This window comes from Mustela nivalis (genome assembly GCF_964662115.1).
Source record: "Mustela nivalis genome assembly, chromosome: 13".
Lineage (NCBI taxonomy): Eukaryota > Metazoa > Chordata > Mammalia > Carnivora > Mustelidae > Mustela > Mustela nivalis.
Genome location: NC_139032.1, coordinates 72,958,246 through 72,973,758, shown reverse-complemented (window position 1 = coordinate 72,973,758; position 15,513 = coordinate 72,958,246). Strand labels below are relative to the sequence as shown.

Genomic DNA, 15,513 nt, shown 5'->3' with positions numbered 1-15,513 from the left:
TCCAAAACAGCTCCATCATTTTATATTCCCACCAGAAATGTACAAGTTCCAGTTACTCTAAATTCTCCTCAATACTTATTATTATCTTTGTAAAAAATTTCATTATTGCAGTCTTCCTGTTTGATGTGAAGTAGAATCTCATGTAGTTTTGATTTGCATTTCCCTGAGGTCTAAGGAAGTTGGCGTCTTTTCATGTGCTCATTGGCTATTTATTTTCTTTATAATAACTTTTTAATATCTTGTCTGCTAATTCTAAAATCTTTGTTAGATGTGGGCTAGTTTTAACTGATTCATTCTTTAAGGGACATATTCTTGCTTCTTTGCATGTCTGATAATCTTTTTTAGTTGCCAGACACTGTGAATTTTATTTCTTTGATTCTGGATATTTTATGTTTCTATACATATTTTTAAGCTTTGCTCCAGACATAGTTAGGCTACTTGAAAAATCATTCAATCCTTCTGGGTCTTGCCTTTTTTTTTTTTTTTTTAACTTGAAAGAATTGAGATGTAATTGACATATAACAGTACATTAGTTTCAGGTGTACAACACAACAATTCAATATTTTTATGTACTGCAAAATGATTATTATCATAGTCTAGCTAATATCCATCATCACTCATAGTTACATTTTTTTTTCTTGTGATGAGAACTTTTAAGATCTACTCTCTTAGCCACTTTCACATATACAATGCAGTATTATTAGCTATAGTCATCAAGCTGTACATCACCTTGCTAGGACTTATTTACTTTATAACTGGAAGTTTGAACCTTTTGACCACCTTCACCCATTCTACTCTCCATTCCCTTCCCCCGACACACCTCAAGCAACCACTAATCTTTTCTCTTTTCCTATGAGTTTGGTTTAGTTTTTTGTTGTTCCCATTGTTTTATTTTTACATTCCACGTATAAGTTAGATCATATGGTATGTGCCTTTCTCTGACTTATTTCCCTTAGCATAATGCCCTTGAGGTCCATTCATGTTGTTGTGAATGGCAAGATTTCCTTCTTCTTATGGCTGAGTAATATTCCATTGTGTATATATGCACATTTTCTTTATCCATTCATCTATCAATGGACACTTAGGCTGCTTCCACGTCTTGGCTACTGTAAATAAGGGCACAATGAACATGGGGGTACATAAATCTTTTCAAGTTAGTGTTTTTATTTCCTTCAGACTAATACTCAGAAGTGGAATTGCTGGATCATATGGAAGATCTATTTTTAGTTTTTTGAGGAATTTCTATTCTGTTTCCCACAGTGTCTGCACTAATTTACACTCCCACCAACAGTGCACCAGGTTCCCTTTTCTCCACATTCCTTACTAACACCTGTTATTTCTTGTCTTTTTGACACTAACCATTCTGACAGGTGTGAAGTGGTATCTCATAGTAGTTTTGATTTGCATTTCTCTGATGATTAGTGATGTTAGCACCTTTTCATGCACCTGGGCCTAGCTTTTAAGATTTGTTGGGTGGGATTAGAGCAGAATTCAGTCTAAAGCTAACAATTCTCCACATCTGATGCAAGACCTTTCTCAGTACTTTCATCTGTTACCTTTCTCTAAGGGATCAAGTCCTATGCTGTCTGTTCTATCTGAAAACAGTTGTTGCACATATTGTGCTCAGTCTTTTGTTTTTAAGATTTTATTTATTTAATTGACAGAGAGAGACACAGCGAGAGAAGGAACACAAGCAGGGGGAGGGGGACTGGGAGAAGCAGGCTTCCCGCTGAGCAGGGAGCCAGATGCGGGGCTTGATCCCAGGACCCTGAGATCATGACCCAAGCTGAAGGCAGATGCTTAATGATAGAGCCATTGAGGCACCCCCAGTCTTCTAGTTGTTACAGCAGAAGGGTAATTTTGGACCCTTTTCTCCTATGGCCATGAGTGGAAATTTTTCTTTATTTTCAGTTCCAGTGGATTATTTTGATTACTATGTTGTTGTTTCTTCAATTTATAATTCTTTTCATTTCTATAAGATTTCATACATATTAGTCTATAATATATTATATACATCAGCAGTTTCCCTTTTGCCTAACCCTTTAGATCTTACAGTCAGAGCATTCTCCCTATTTCGACAGTCCCTTCCCTATTGCCACTGAAATAATTCTTCAGAGAAAGTCTCTCCTTATACAACACAACAAAAAAAAAAACTTCAATGGCTTCCCAGTATTCACAAGATTTTAGTTTGGTATTTAACGGTTTATCAAAATCTGGTTTTAGAGTCTACTATTCCCGTATCTGAAATCTCTGCTGCAGGCAAGTGAGTCTATCCCTCCAAATCTTATTTTTCTTCATGTCACTTGGCCTAGAGGACTCCCACCTTCATCCAGTCCTACTAAAATTCTTTTTTTTTTTTTTAAGATTTTATTTATTTATTTGAAAGAGAGAGAATGAGAGAGAAAGAGAGAGCATGAGAGGGGAAAGTGTCAGAGGGAGAGGCAGGGAGTCTGATGCAGGACTCGATCCTGGGACTCCCGGATCATGACCTGAGCTGAAGGCAGTTCCTTCACCAACTGAGCCACCCAGGTGCCCCAGTTCTACTAAAATTCCCCCTGTCCTTCAAAACACAGCTTTCTTTTTTTTTTTTTTTTTTAAAGATTTTATTTATTTATTTGATAGACAGAGATCACAAGTAGGCAGAAAGGCAGGGAGAGAGAGAAGGGGAAGCAGGCTCCCTGCTGAGCAGAGAGCCCGATGTGGGGCTCGATCCCAGGACCCTGAAACCATGACCCGAGCCGAAGACAGAGGCCCAACCCACTGAGCCACCCAGGCGCCCCAAAACACAGCTTTCATATCAATTCCTTCACTAATTTCACCAAACTGAAATTAATTTATCTATCTGAATTTTTTGGCATTTCTGATCTGTAGATTCATAAAATGCTTATTAAATTCAGATTTGTACTGTGTATATTTTTTCTTTTGCTTTCAGGTTCTTTCAAAGTTTTCTCAAGCAAAAAGCAACTGTTCTGTGTTCCCCACAATGCTTAACAGAATGCCCAGGACTTAGAAGCTGTGAAAGTGGTTGAGAGAGTAAGTAGACTCAATAGTCTCTTACCTTGGTGATGTCCGTGTGATCTTTGAGCCCGTTGGTCACGCACCAGTATCGCCACACATTCAAGGCATACCGCGTGGCTTTGGTGGTGTTTGGGCTCACTGCGCTGGTACACAGATCATTCAAGTCATCATTAATATTAAATACAGGAAATTTGTTGAGCTTAGTAGAATAGGCTGGAAACAAAAACAATAAAAGCCATTAAAATAATTTGCCATTCCCTTCTTTGGAGGATTACATCTTGGGATCATGTTAAATAACAGAAATCTCCTAAGAGATAACACTTTAAAAAATGAAATGTCTATCAAGGATACATATACTGGAATAAATAAAGTAGAGAACAATATTTCTAGCATGGAGTCAATGCGGTCCCTACCATTTGATCCTAGTATTTTTGCTATACATAGCAAGTGATGCACTGATGCAGGCATTCCAATAACAGAAGGAAAAAAAGTGAATGCTGGAAAACAAAGAATGTTCTGTCTAAAACTTTCACTGGAAATAAAAGGCATTTATATGAACAATAACAACAACAAAAATAGAAGGAATGAGGGAAGACAAGTTACACATCCTTTCTCTTTACCCTCAGTGTATGCAGAGCTGTTAATTCTCTGTGATATAGTGTTTTCTGTGCCATCCCAGACAGCCTTGTACTAAATGGTGTTGGCATGTTTCTTTAATTCTTTTCACAAATGAACAAAGAGGTATTTAAACCCTGACTCCCCAACCCATCAGCTGGCTTAGAATCAGAATGGAAGGTAAAGCGAGAACAACTTTACAGGGAAGAAGGGAGAACACGCCATAGGGGCTCACATCATCTCAGAGAAGGAACGGATTTTATTTTTTTTTAAAGATTTTATTTATTTATTTATTTGACACAGAGAGAAATCACAAGTAGGCACAGAGGCAGGCAGAGAGAGAGGGGAAACCAGGCTCCCTGCCTAGCAGAGAGTCTGACATGGGGCTCGATCCCAGGACCCTGAGACCATGACCTAAGCCAAAGGCAGAGCCTCAACCCACTGAGCCACCTAGGCACCCCAAGGAACGGATTTTAAATTGCAATTGCCAAACTAAATCAGATGAAAACTAGTTTCTCCTCAAAACTGTTTAAATTGTTGTCCTTGGGGTGCCTGGGTGGCTCAGTTGGTCAAGCAACTGCCTTCGGCTCAGGTCATGATTCTGGAATCCCGGGATCGAGTCACACATTGGGCTCTCTGCTCAGTGGGGTGTTTGCTTCTTCTTCTGACCTCTCCCCTCTCATGCTCTCTCTCTAAACAAATAAAATAAACCTTTAAAAATAAATACATAAATAAATTGTCATTGAATAAAAAACAACAACAACAAAGTGGACTACCTTAAAATGAAAACAATGCAGGGGCACCTGGGTGGCTCAGTGGATTAAAGCCTCTGCTTTCAGCTCAGGTCATGATCCCAGGGTCCTGGGATCGAGCCCCAAATCAGGCTCTCTGCTCAGTGGCAAGCCCGCTTCCCCCCTCTCACTCTGCCTGCCTCTCTGCCTACTTGTGATCTCTCTCTGTCAAATAAATAAATAAAATCCTAAAATAAAATAAAATGAAAACAATGCCAACCTCTAGTTAATCTAATAGTTCTGATCCTCTCTAGAATGTTTCTATGTTCAAACAAGGCACTAAGAGGCTGAGAAAGAGCAAAACAGAAAGTTGGTGCAATTATCAATGTGATCTGAAAATTCCTTCCACTTTGCTTAACTCATCTCACCTTCCACTGCCCCCCCACGAAGAACTCCCAACCACCAGCTCCTGCTGTCCCCAGCATCCACTTGTGCCCAAGACACCACACCAACCTTCCCCACCTGTAGCCTGAGAAATCTCCCCATAGTCTTTGTACCAAATAGTGTCTTTTTTCCCGTTTCCAATTCCAAACTCACTTCTACACAACCTTCCCCACATGAACTGAACTCCCTTATTTTCTCCAGTATGTGTCTCATGTTTGCTTTATTATTCCTTAGACCTGTGACGGAATTGTGTCCAGAAGATCTCCAGTTGGTTCGTATTGTTCCTTAAGACTCTGTCTTTACCCTTTAAGTTTGCTGTTGAACTGTTAAACACACAATCTGCTTCAATAATTGCTTGGAGCAAAAGAGAAATAAACAGTGCTAGAAAGGCTATCTGAAGGTGCTGTGTCACGTGAGTATATCTCTCTCACCACCCTCATAAACTGAGATAACTCTATTATTTCTGGGACTTGCTTGATATTAATGAAAGGATTCTAGTATAAAATTTATTATCATTACATCTAGTGTTAATTGAATGTTTATTATATGCTAAGAGTTATCTGTAATCACTAAGCAACTGTGTTGTTCTCCTTATTTTACAGATAAAGAAACTGAGCCTCATACATTTAGCAACTTCATACATCACTCATCCAATATTTACCAGTGTCCTCTCTGTGCCAGGCACTGGGCTGTCCCAAGTCATGGAGTTAGCAAATGTTAGAGCTAGGGTTTGGACCTGGGTCCAACTGACTCTATGCCCTGACCATCACAACAAAGGAATCATGTACTCCATGGATAAAGCTTCAGTATGAAATACAATTTAGATATTAGTCACTTATGAAAAGTATATTCTGGTCCCCAATATTTACTTGTATTAACCTTCAGTGAGGAGAACTAAGTCTGATTTCTTTATACAACCACTACAGTTCCACTGTAGTGTTTCTTTGTTTTTAAACAACCACAACAAAAGATTTATTTGCAACACAGCCTAGTCCCCATCATTTCAGTATAGCATGGGAGTAGAAAAAAGGCACACTTGTAAGATAGGATGTTTAGGTTTAATTATTATATGAAACAATTATGTGGCCTTAAATAATTTCATTTTTAACAGAAGACAGAGACTGTACATTGAAAATGGAAAACAGAATCCTAGTACACAGAGAAACAGGTAAAGAATGCTTGTATGCTTACATAAAAGAAATTGTGTGAAAATGATTAAATGACACATATGGTTCTTTTGGTTTTTTTGTTTGCTTGTTTTTAAAGATTTTATTTATTTATTTGACAGAGAGCGAGACAGGGACAGAGGGAACACAAGCAGGGGGAGTGGGAGAGGGAGAATCAGGCTTCCCGCTGAGTAGGAAGCCAGATGCAGGCTCCATCCCAGTGGGATCATGACCTTAGCCCAAGGCAGACGCTTAATGAAAGCCACCCAGGCACTCCAGCACATATGGTTCTATCATAATTATATTTAAAGAGTGAGTAGATTTACTCAATACATTACTTTATAAAAATTCTGGTAGAAGATGTAAAGCTATGCGTCAAGGAAATTTTTAGGAGGCTCTACTGATGGAGAAACAAACAAAAGTGAGGACTTAAAACTGAATACAGGAGAAAGAGGGACTACTTTAAGACTTGCATTTTTCTTCCATTAGAGAACATGCAAGCTTCAAGCTCAAGGTTTGGAAGAGCTGGCCATGGGAGCAGGGCTGGACAGTGGGGTTGTGTACTTACTCTAAGGATGGCCAGATGGAAACAACTACCCTGCTCGCTATGCATGATTAACACCTACATCATTTACAGCATAAGCGTTGGCAAGCATAGCATAGAAAGTGAGGGAAATTGCTGTGAAAAGCCACCCTTAGAGTCAGAGAGAGAAAGGGCATTGCCTCAGGAAACTCTAGGCAGCTGCACCTGACATAGGGAAGGAAAAACAAAAAGCTGCTGCAAAAAGCAAAAAAATGGCTGAATGCATGCCTCTGTCAGGTAACACTTCCCCTTTGTCTGCATTTGAGAGTTCCCAGTTCCCAGCTAGTTTTCAACTTATATACTCTGAAGAGAAGCCCATTTGTGGGGACTTCTTTGTCCACTCATTACAGCTGGCTGAAGTTCACTTGCAAAACCTGTTGGTCAACTATTACCTTCAAGAAGGAGCTGTGTCTAGATATATTAAACAAGAGCCTTTAATAATGTCTAAGGAAATCCCCGTAAGCTAGCAGTAATGATAAATCTAGACTTTCATTTTAAAATGTGAGCTCACAGGAGCGCCTGGGTGGCTCAGTCAGTTATTTGACGGACTCTTGATTTTGGCTCAGGTCATGATCTCAGGGTTGTGAGATCAAGCCCCGTGTTGGGCTCCACACTCAGTGGAGAGTCTGCTTGAAACTCTCTCCTCCTCTCTTTCTGCTCCTTCCCCTGCCCTCACACTTTCTCTCTCTCTCTCAAATAAATAACCTTTTAAAAAATTGTGAGCATCCAAACAAGCATCACTTGGACCTGGGGAAAACCAATATCATGAAAGTTACCAAGTTACACAATTAGGGCAACTAATTCCATATTCCACCCTCTCTTAAAATTAATTCAATGTGAAAAAAATTGAGAAGATCACAAACAAATCATTACATAGATTTGAGAGCACAATTCATCCTTGAAACAAGAACAGCTTTCATTGGAAAAGGAAAAATAGGAGAACAAGACCCTGGAAATTTAAAATTGACAAAACATAATTAAAAAATACTTAATAGAAGAGCTGAGTATTAGAATGAACATGGCTAAAAGACAAATAAATGAGATGGAAGGAATTTTCCCAGAAGGGCAAGCAAAGTCATAACAGTGTTTAAATTATGAGGACAAAGTTAAGAGGCAAAGAAGATTGAGGCAGAAAATTCAAAATACAGCTTATAAGAATTCAAAAGAAAAATTATGAGAGGATAGAATAAATAGTGAAAGAAATAATACAAGAAAATTTCCAAGAATCAAAGAGATTTTAATCTTTAGGGTGTTAAGTCTCATGAACTGTCAAATATACATACTGAAGACATATCTTCTTACAGAAGATATATATAAACATATCTTGGTGAAATTTACAAGATCTAAGAATAAAAAGAAAATTTGATAATCTTTATCTGGTAAGAGAAAAGTCTTTAACATAGTAATAAGAATCAGATTTCTCATCTGTGACACCACATGCTAAAAAATAATGACTCTCGTCTTCTCAGAGTTGTAAGGGAAAAAGACTATAAAATGAAGAATTCTATTACCTACTTAAGGTATCATTCAAGTGCTAGGGCAAAAGAAAGATATTTTCAACCATGAAAGACACAGCTTCTAAGAACAAGTTAATAAAAGAAATGAAAACTTAAAAATGATGGCAGGAGGACTTCCTCTTAGGGCTATAATGGAGTAGCTGGTATTATACTATCTTCCCTGCTGAGAATAAATGAATGAAATGAAAATATAAATAAATGGATAAATGAAAATGCACTGGAAAATAAAAGTGACTGGAACTCAAGGAACAAAATCCTGGAGCGATGGGAAATGCACAGAAGTGAGTTCTGCATTGATCATTATGTTTTCCTCTTCAATCATTTGAAGAGCTGCAGTGCAGGTCATAGAGCCCAAACAGAAACAAGCAGCCTGAAGTCCACATTAGTCATCTCAGGGAAACAAGTATTAAATATCCAACTATGGGCCTAAAAAGCAGCCAGTACTTGAGAGTTGGACATCCTGGAGGAAGGGAACCATGGAAAAGTGAGCCAACATTTTGCATGCAATTTTCCTTCCAGGAATTGGTGATTCCTAAGCTAAACAGGCACAGGCAAGATGCAGAGAAACCAAGTAGAAAGGAGAAATAACTAAGAGGAAACTGCATGGCACTGAGGAGTCAAGAATAGTAACAAGGCCTTCTAAAGAGAAGACTTGGTAACAATACAGGCTTTGAGACCCAGAAGGGATTAACTGTAAGAATAAGAAACACTGGAAATACAGATGGTCCCTGACTTATGATGGTTCGACTTATGATTTTTCAACTGTTCGATGATGTGAAAGTGATAGGCATTTAGTAGAAATCATAATTCAAAATTTGAATTTTGATCTTTTCCTGGGCTGGGCGATATGTGGTTGGATGCTCTTTTGTGATGCTGGGCAGAGACAGACAGCCACAACTTCTAGTCTAATTCATGATCACAAGGGTAAACCACCAGAGACTCAAAACCATTCTGTAACCACACGACCATTCTGTTTTTCATTTTCGGTACAGTGTGAGATTTTCAAATTATGTGAGATATTCAACACTTCTGTATAAGTGTATATATTTGTGTTAGATGATTTTGCCCAACTAAAGGCTAACATCAGTATTCTGAGTGCATGTAAGGTAGGCTAGGCTGAGATGTTTAGTAGGTTAGGCATAGTAAATGCATTTTCTACCTAAAATATTTTAACTTATGATAGGTTTATCAAGATATAATCCCACTGTAAGTCAAGAAAGATCTGTAGAACAGTTTCAGATGGATTAAGGTGATCTGCCTACCTTATTTGCAAGCTAGCAGAAATTTAAATCCTCTCTAGAGGAAGGATAACATCTTCAACAAGTTTTCATACACAATGGCCAGAATTCAATAACATTAACAGGCATACTATAAAATAAGACCAAATGAATGAAAAATAAGAGAAAAATCAGACAATATGATTATCTAGATACTGAACTTGTCAGACATGGATGTGGACTTTAAAATAATTTTAATATGTTCAAGGAAATAAGGAGAAGATAGAGAATTTTACCAGAGCATCAGAATCTATTAACAAAATGGAAATTATAGATTTTTTTCCCTTATTTCTCTTCTTCCTCTTCCCTTACCTCTCCTTTTCCCATTTTCTTCCTGAACTTTTCAATTTCAAAGCTGCTGGCGGGGCAGAGCAAAGTAGGTATCTATTTTCCTGGAATATGTGTGTGTTGAAGGGGCTGTGACGGCTTAGAGTGAGGCATGAAGCCTGCCCAGCAGGGAGTATAGGAAACTGACTGGGGCAAGAAATATGTTTCAGTGGGAGGCAACAGAGCCTGAACTCAGAGAGAGAAACAAACAAACATCCCATGCAGAGGTAGCCAGGCATGTGGTATGATTGCCTAAGCAGGGTAAGGAGGACACCCACACAACAGGGGGGGGATATGGGAAGAAGCCTTATGTGAAAAGTCAGAGTCACTGGAGTGAATAGGGCTTCCCTGTATGGGAGTGGCCTGATGACCGTGTGGAATTCAAACTAAGCAAAGCATCCTTCAAAATTAAAGGTGAGGGGCACCTGGATGGTTCAGTGGGTTAAAGCCTATGCCTTCAGCTCAGGTCATGATCCCAGGGTCCTGGGATCGAGCCCCACATCAGGCTCTCTGAGCAGAGAGCCTGTTTCCTCCTCTCTCTCTGCCTGCCTCTCTGCCTACTTGTGATCTCTGTCAAATAAATAAATAAAATCTTAAAAAAAAATAAAGGTGAAATACAGGGGAAGTCATATAAAATAATGAATATATTTGTTATTAGCAGTCAAGTATTAAGTGATAATAAAGGGAGTTTTTCAGGCAAAGGAAATAATCCAGGATGGAAACACATTGATACAGCAAAAAATAAAGAATACTGGGAAGATTGAATATGTAGGTGAATTTAAATGAACACAGCTGTTTAAAACAATACTAATGGTGTCTTATGGGGCTTTAAATGCATGTAGAATTAATATTCATTACTATAGCACAAAAGAGTGTAACTGGAGCTAGTTTTGAAAGGTCTTTGCATTATCTAGAAAATGATGAAAACACTAATTTAAAGTAGACTTTAACAGCGCAAGGATGCATATTTTAATCTCCATGGTAACGACTACAAGAATATTGAAAGAATATATAAGTTCATAGAGGAGGAAAATGGAATAAAAAAGACTTCTTTAATCAAAAACAAGGCACAAAGAATAGATAGGACAAAGCAAAAAATGTAGGATTATAGACTTAAACCTAAATGTATCAATTATTCCAGGATCAATAGTCCAATTAGAAGATAAGTGATGTCAGGGTGCCTTGGTGGCCCAGTTGGTTGAGCGTCCGACTCTAGGATTCAGTTCAGGTCATGATCTCAGGATCATGAAACCCACTTTGGGCTCCATGCTCTTTCTCTCTGCCCCTCCCCCATTCGTGCTTTCTCTCAAATAAATAAACCTTTAAAAAAGATAAGTGACATCAGTCTCAATAAGAAAAAAAAAAACTCAGCTATGTATGTCCTCCTTACACATAGGAATAAATAGGGTAGAAAAGCTGAGAGTAAAAGGAAGAAAAGAAGGTAGACTATGTAAACAGTAAAGAAAAGAATGCTAGTATAGCTATATAGACAAAACGAACTTTAAGGCAAGATGTATTACTATAAAGAGAAATGTTTTAAAATTCAACAGAAAGATGTAATAATCCAAATTTCTATCTAATCACATAGCCTCAAAATATAAAGAGCAAATGTAAGAATTTTTAAAAAGAAATAGGCAAATCTACAACTAAGATTTTAATATGTCCTTTTCTATAACTGACATAACAAGTACACACTGAAAATTGTATAGATAAAGAAGATTGAAATAATGCAAATATCAAACTATACTTAATTGATACACAAAAAACAACATATTGAACAACCGTAGAAGACACATTCTTTTCAAAGATACATGGCCCTTTTACCAAAATAGAAATGCTAGACATAAAGCAAACTTCAACATTCCAAAGGATTAAATCATTCAGAATATCAGCAGAATTAAAATATAAATAAATTTCAAGAGCATAACTTTAAAGCACTAAGCAATAATATGCTCCTAATAAACCCCCGATGAAGGGGGAAAAACCAATGGCAATTAGAAAATATTTCAGGGGCGCCTGGGTGGCACAGTGGGTTAAGCCTCTGCCTTCGGCTCAGGTCATGATCCTGGGGTCCTGGGATAGAGCCCTGCATCGGGCTCTCTGCTCAGCAGGGAGCCTGCTTCCTCTTCTCTCTGCCTGCCTCTCTGCCTATTTGTGATCTCTGTCTGTCAAATAAATAAATAAAATCTTAAAAAAAAAAGAAAATATTTCAAACCAAATGATAATAATAATATATATGTCAAAGTTGTGGGAGGCACTTACTGTAATATCTATAGAGAAAATCATAGCATTGGATGCAGAGATCAGGAAAGAAAGGTTGAATATCAACTGAACCAGGAAATGATAAAAAGAACAACATATGTACTCAGAAGAGTAGAAAGAAGGAAACATTATAGATAACAGAAATCAATGCAATAGCAAATTTATAAGTAAAAAAGAAGTAATGCCAAAAGATGGATTTAAAAAGACTAACAAGGGCACCTGGGTGGCTCAGTGGATTAAGCTTCTGCCTTCAGCTCAGGTCATGATCCCAGGGTCCTAGGATCAAGCCCCCCATTGGGCTCTCTGCTCAGCAGGGAGCCTGCTTCCCTCCCCCTCCACCTCTCTCAGCCTACTTGTTATCTCTGCTGTCAAATAAATAAATAAAATTTAAAAAAAAATAAAAAGACTAACAAAATAAATTAACTGGTAAGAAAAATGAGAGAAGGCACAAATTGCAACACAAAGAATGAAACAGGGGTTATCACTACAAATCCTACAGATAGTAAAAAGATATTATGAACAACTTGATGCCAATAAATTTGAAAATTTTTATAAAATGGGCAAATATATAGGAAAGCCACAACCTACTACAACTGAACAAGAAATATAAAATTTAAATAGTCCTACATCCATTAAAGAAACTGAATCTGTAATTTGAGATATCACACCACACACACACACACACACACACCTCCTCCAAGGTGAGATGTATTTCACCAGCAATTTTTTTAACATGTAAGGAACAAATAATGCCAAACCTAAAAACTCTGCTAGTGAATAGAAAAAGAGAGAATAGTACCCATTTTCTTTTTAAGGACAGAATAACTTTTCTATAAAAAAATAAGACAAGAACAATACAATAAAAGAAAATTACAGGCCAACACGCTCATAAACAGACACAAAAACCCTTAACATGATATGAGCAAATTGAATGCTTACCTCACACTACAAACAAACAAAAAACAATTCCAAATGGATCATAATTTATATGTGAATGGTAAAACAACAAAGCTTCTAGAGAAAAACACAGGAGACCATCTTCAGGACCTTAGGGTAGCAGCATATTTTTAATGGAACATCAATATTATTACCTCAAAAGTAAAAGACTGATAAAAGAATTTCTTTAAAATTAAAATGACATTTATTAAAATGCACCATTTAGAGGGTGCAGAGGCAAGCCACATAGTGAGAGATTTCTGAAGTACGTATATCTAACAAACCAATTAGAAGGCAGCGAGGCCAATTAAAAATGGGTAAACTTGGGGCACCAGCGTGGCTCAGTGGGTTAAGCCTCTGCATTCAGCTCAGGTCATGATCCTGGGGTCCTGGGATGGAGCCCGCTTTGGGCTCTCTGCTTGGCAGGAAGCCTGCTTCTCCCTCTCTCTCTCTCTGCTTGCCTCTCTGCCTACTTGTGATCTCTGTCTGTTAAATAAATAAATAAAATCTTTAAAAAAAAATGGGTAAACTTGAATGGAACTGTATAGATACCATTAATTTTCCAGGAAACATAAATTAAAATCCATCCACCAAAATGTCTAAAATAAAAACAAAATCTGCAAATATCAAGCAGTGATGAGGATGTGGAGCCATAGGAACACTCCTACTTGGCTGGTAGGAAAGTCAATTTGCACACCCACTTTGGAAACTAATTGGTACTATCTACTAAAGGGGACGTACAAATATTCTATGATCCAGCAATGCTACACTTGAGTATATACCTAACAGAAGCATCTACATGTTTACTGAAAGGCGTGTAACATGAGAGTTCATGAAAGTAAACTCAATAATAGAAAGCCTTGAGCTGGAAATACTCATATGTTCAAAACAACAGAATGCATATGAAATTGTAAGATTTTTTAAAAAGATTTTATTTATTTGTTTGACAGAGAGATCACAACTAGGCAGAGAGAAAGAGAGAGAAGGGGAGGAAGCAGGCTCCCTGATGAGCAGAGAGCCTGATGTGGAACTGGATCCCAGGAGCCTGAGATCATGACCTGAGCCGAATGCAGAGGCTTAACCCACTGAGCCACCCAGGTGCCCGAAATTGTAAAATATTTATACAATATATTATTATACAATAATGACAAGGAATGGACTACTGGAATCAGTAAACATAAAAAATATGGATGAGGCCCACAAATACAATGTTAAACAAAAGAGGCCAGACACAACATAGTGAGTTGAAAGGGCCCACTTACGTAATTCAGAAACAGATAAAATGACTCTTATCTTGAAATAACAAAGTGGTTGCCTGAGGGAGGAAACTAAAGGAGGGCATAGGAGGGGTTTCTGGGTTGGGGTAATGTTCTATGTCTTCTTCTAGGTGGTGTTTTCAGCAAAATGCTTGCTTCAGAAAAATTAAACAAGCTGTACATTTTTTGTGGCCTTTTGTGTCTATAAAATTTAGTAAGAAAACTTTCAAAAAATTCTTTTACTTATTTATTTAGAAAAAGAGCACAAACGAGGGAGGAGCCGAGGCGGAGGGAGAGAGAATCTCAAGCAGACTCCATGCTGAGTACAGAACCCAACTCAGAGCTTGATCTCAAGACCCCGAGATCATGACCTGAGCTGTAACCAAGAGTCCAGATGCTTAACTGACTGAGCCAGCCAGGCGCCCCTAAAAAATTCTTAAAATTAAAAATGTATATATAAACTTGATCAAAGAAGAGTTATATCATGTACCTGGGTGGAAAGGCTCAATATTAAAAGGCTGTTTAATTTCTTCAAGTATTCTTTAATGCGGTGTAATTCTAATTAAAATCCCCCTTTTTGTAGTTTGTTACTGGTCAGGTTTATCTGGGAGAGTAAATGCATGAGAAAAGGAAGGCAATTTTGAAAATAATATTTGGGAGGCTTTGTCCTGAAAGATATAAACATGTAGTGTAATACTGTAGTAATTTCAAGTTTAAGCTCTGGAAAAGAGAGAAATAGATCACTGCAACAGAAGAAAGTCCAGAAAAGGCCTGTGTAAATATGCAAATTGAGTATATAATAAAGGTTCCAATTCAAATTGCTGGGGAAAGGATGGACTCTTCCATAAATGCTTTGAGATAATAAGCTATTGAGTTAGAAAAAAAACAAAAGCAAATTTAGATTCCTACTTCATACCACATACAGCACATTTCCAAATAGATCTTTTTCAAAAGGCTATTGCTATAAAGAAGATAATTTTCATGATTTGGGGAGTAAGAAAAGCCTTTCTCAGCATGATACAACCAGAGCTATAAAAAAGATTAACAACTCAGATGACATAAAAATTCAAAAGTTCTGCATTGAATAAATTTTAAAAGACAATAAACAGACCTGGAGAAAATACTTGTAACACATAAAGTGACAAAGTACATATGAAAATCTCCTTTAAATCAATTGGAAAAAGATTACTCACTAGAATATGGGCCTGGGATATGACAGGTAATTATTCATAGAAGAAATACAAATAACAAAAGCATTAATAATAATAAGACATTATAATCAAAAGAAGATGTATTTCATTTATCAGACTGCCAAAAACATAAAAAGGTCCAGATCTAAGCATTAGCTAGGATAGGGGGAACTTGCACTAGTTTAGGAAAA

The 15,513-nt window shown here is 37.5% G+C and overlaps 1 protein-coding gene across 3 annotated transcripts in view; it reads right to left on the bottom strand.

Annotated features, from left to right (window-relative positions):
- Window positions 1–15,513, bottom strand: part of KIAA1958 — a 164,245-nt gene that overhangs the window by 14,445 nt on the left and 134,287 nt on the right. For all 3 annotated transcript variants that reach the window (XR_014302313.1, XM_082696902.1, XM_082696903.1), the window contains one exon: window positions 3,059–3,231. Coding sequence is in view for 2 of the 3 variants with exons in the window: in XM_082696902.1 (XP_082553028.1) it covers window positions 3,059–3,231 (173 nt within the window). In the remaining variant the exon portion in view is untranslated. The remainder of the gene's footprint in view (window positions 1–3,058; window positions 3,232–15,513) is intronic.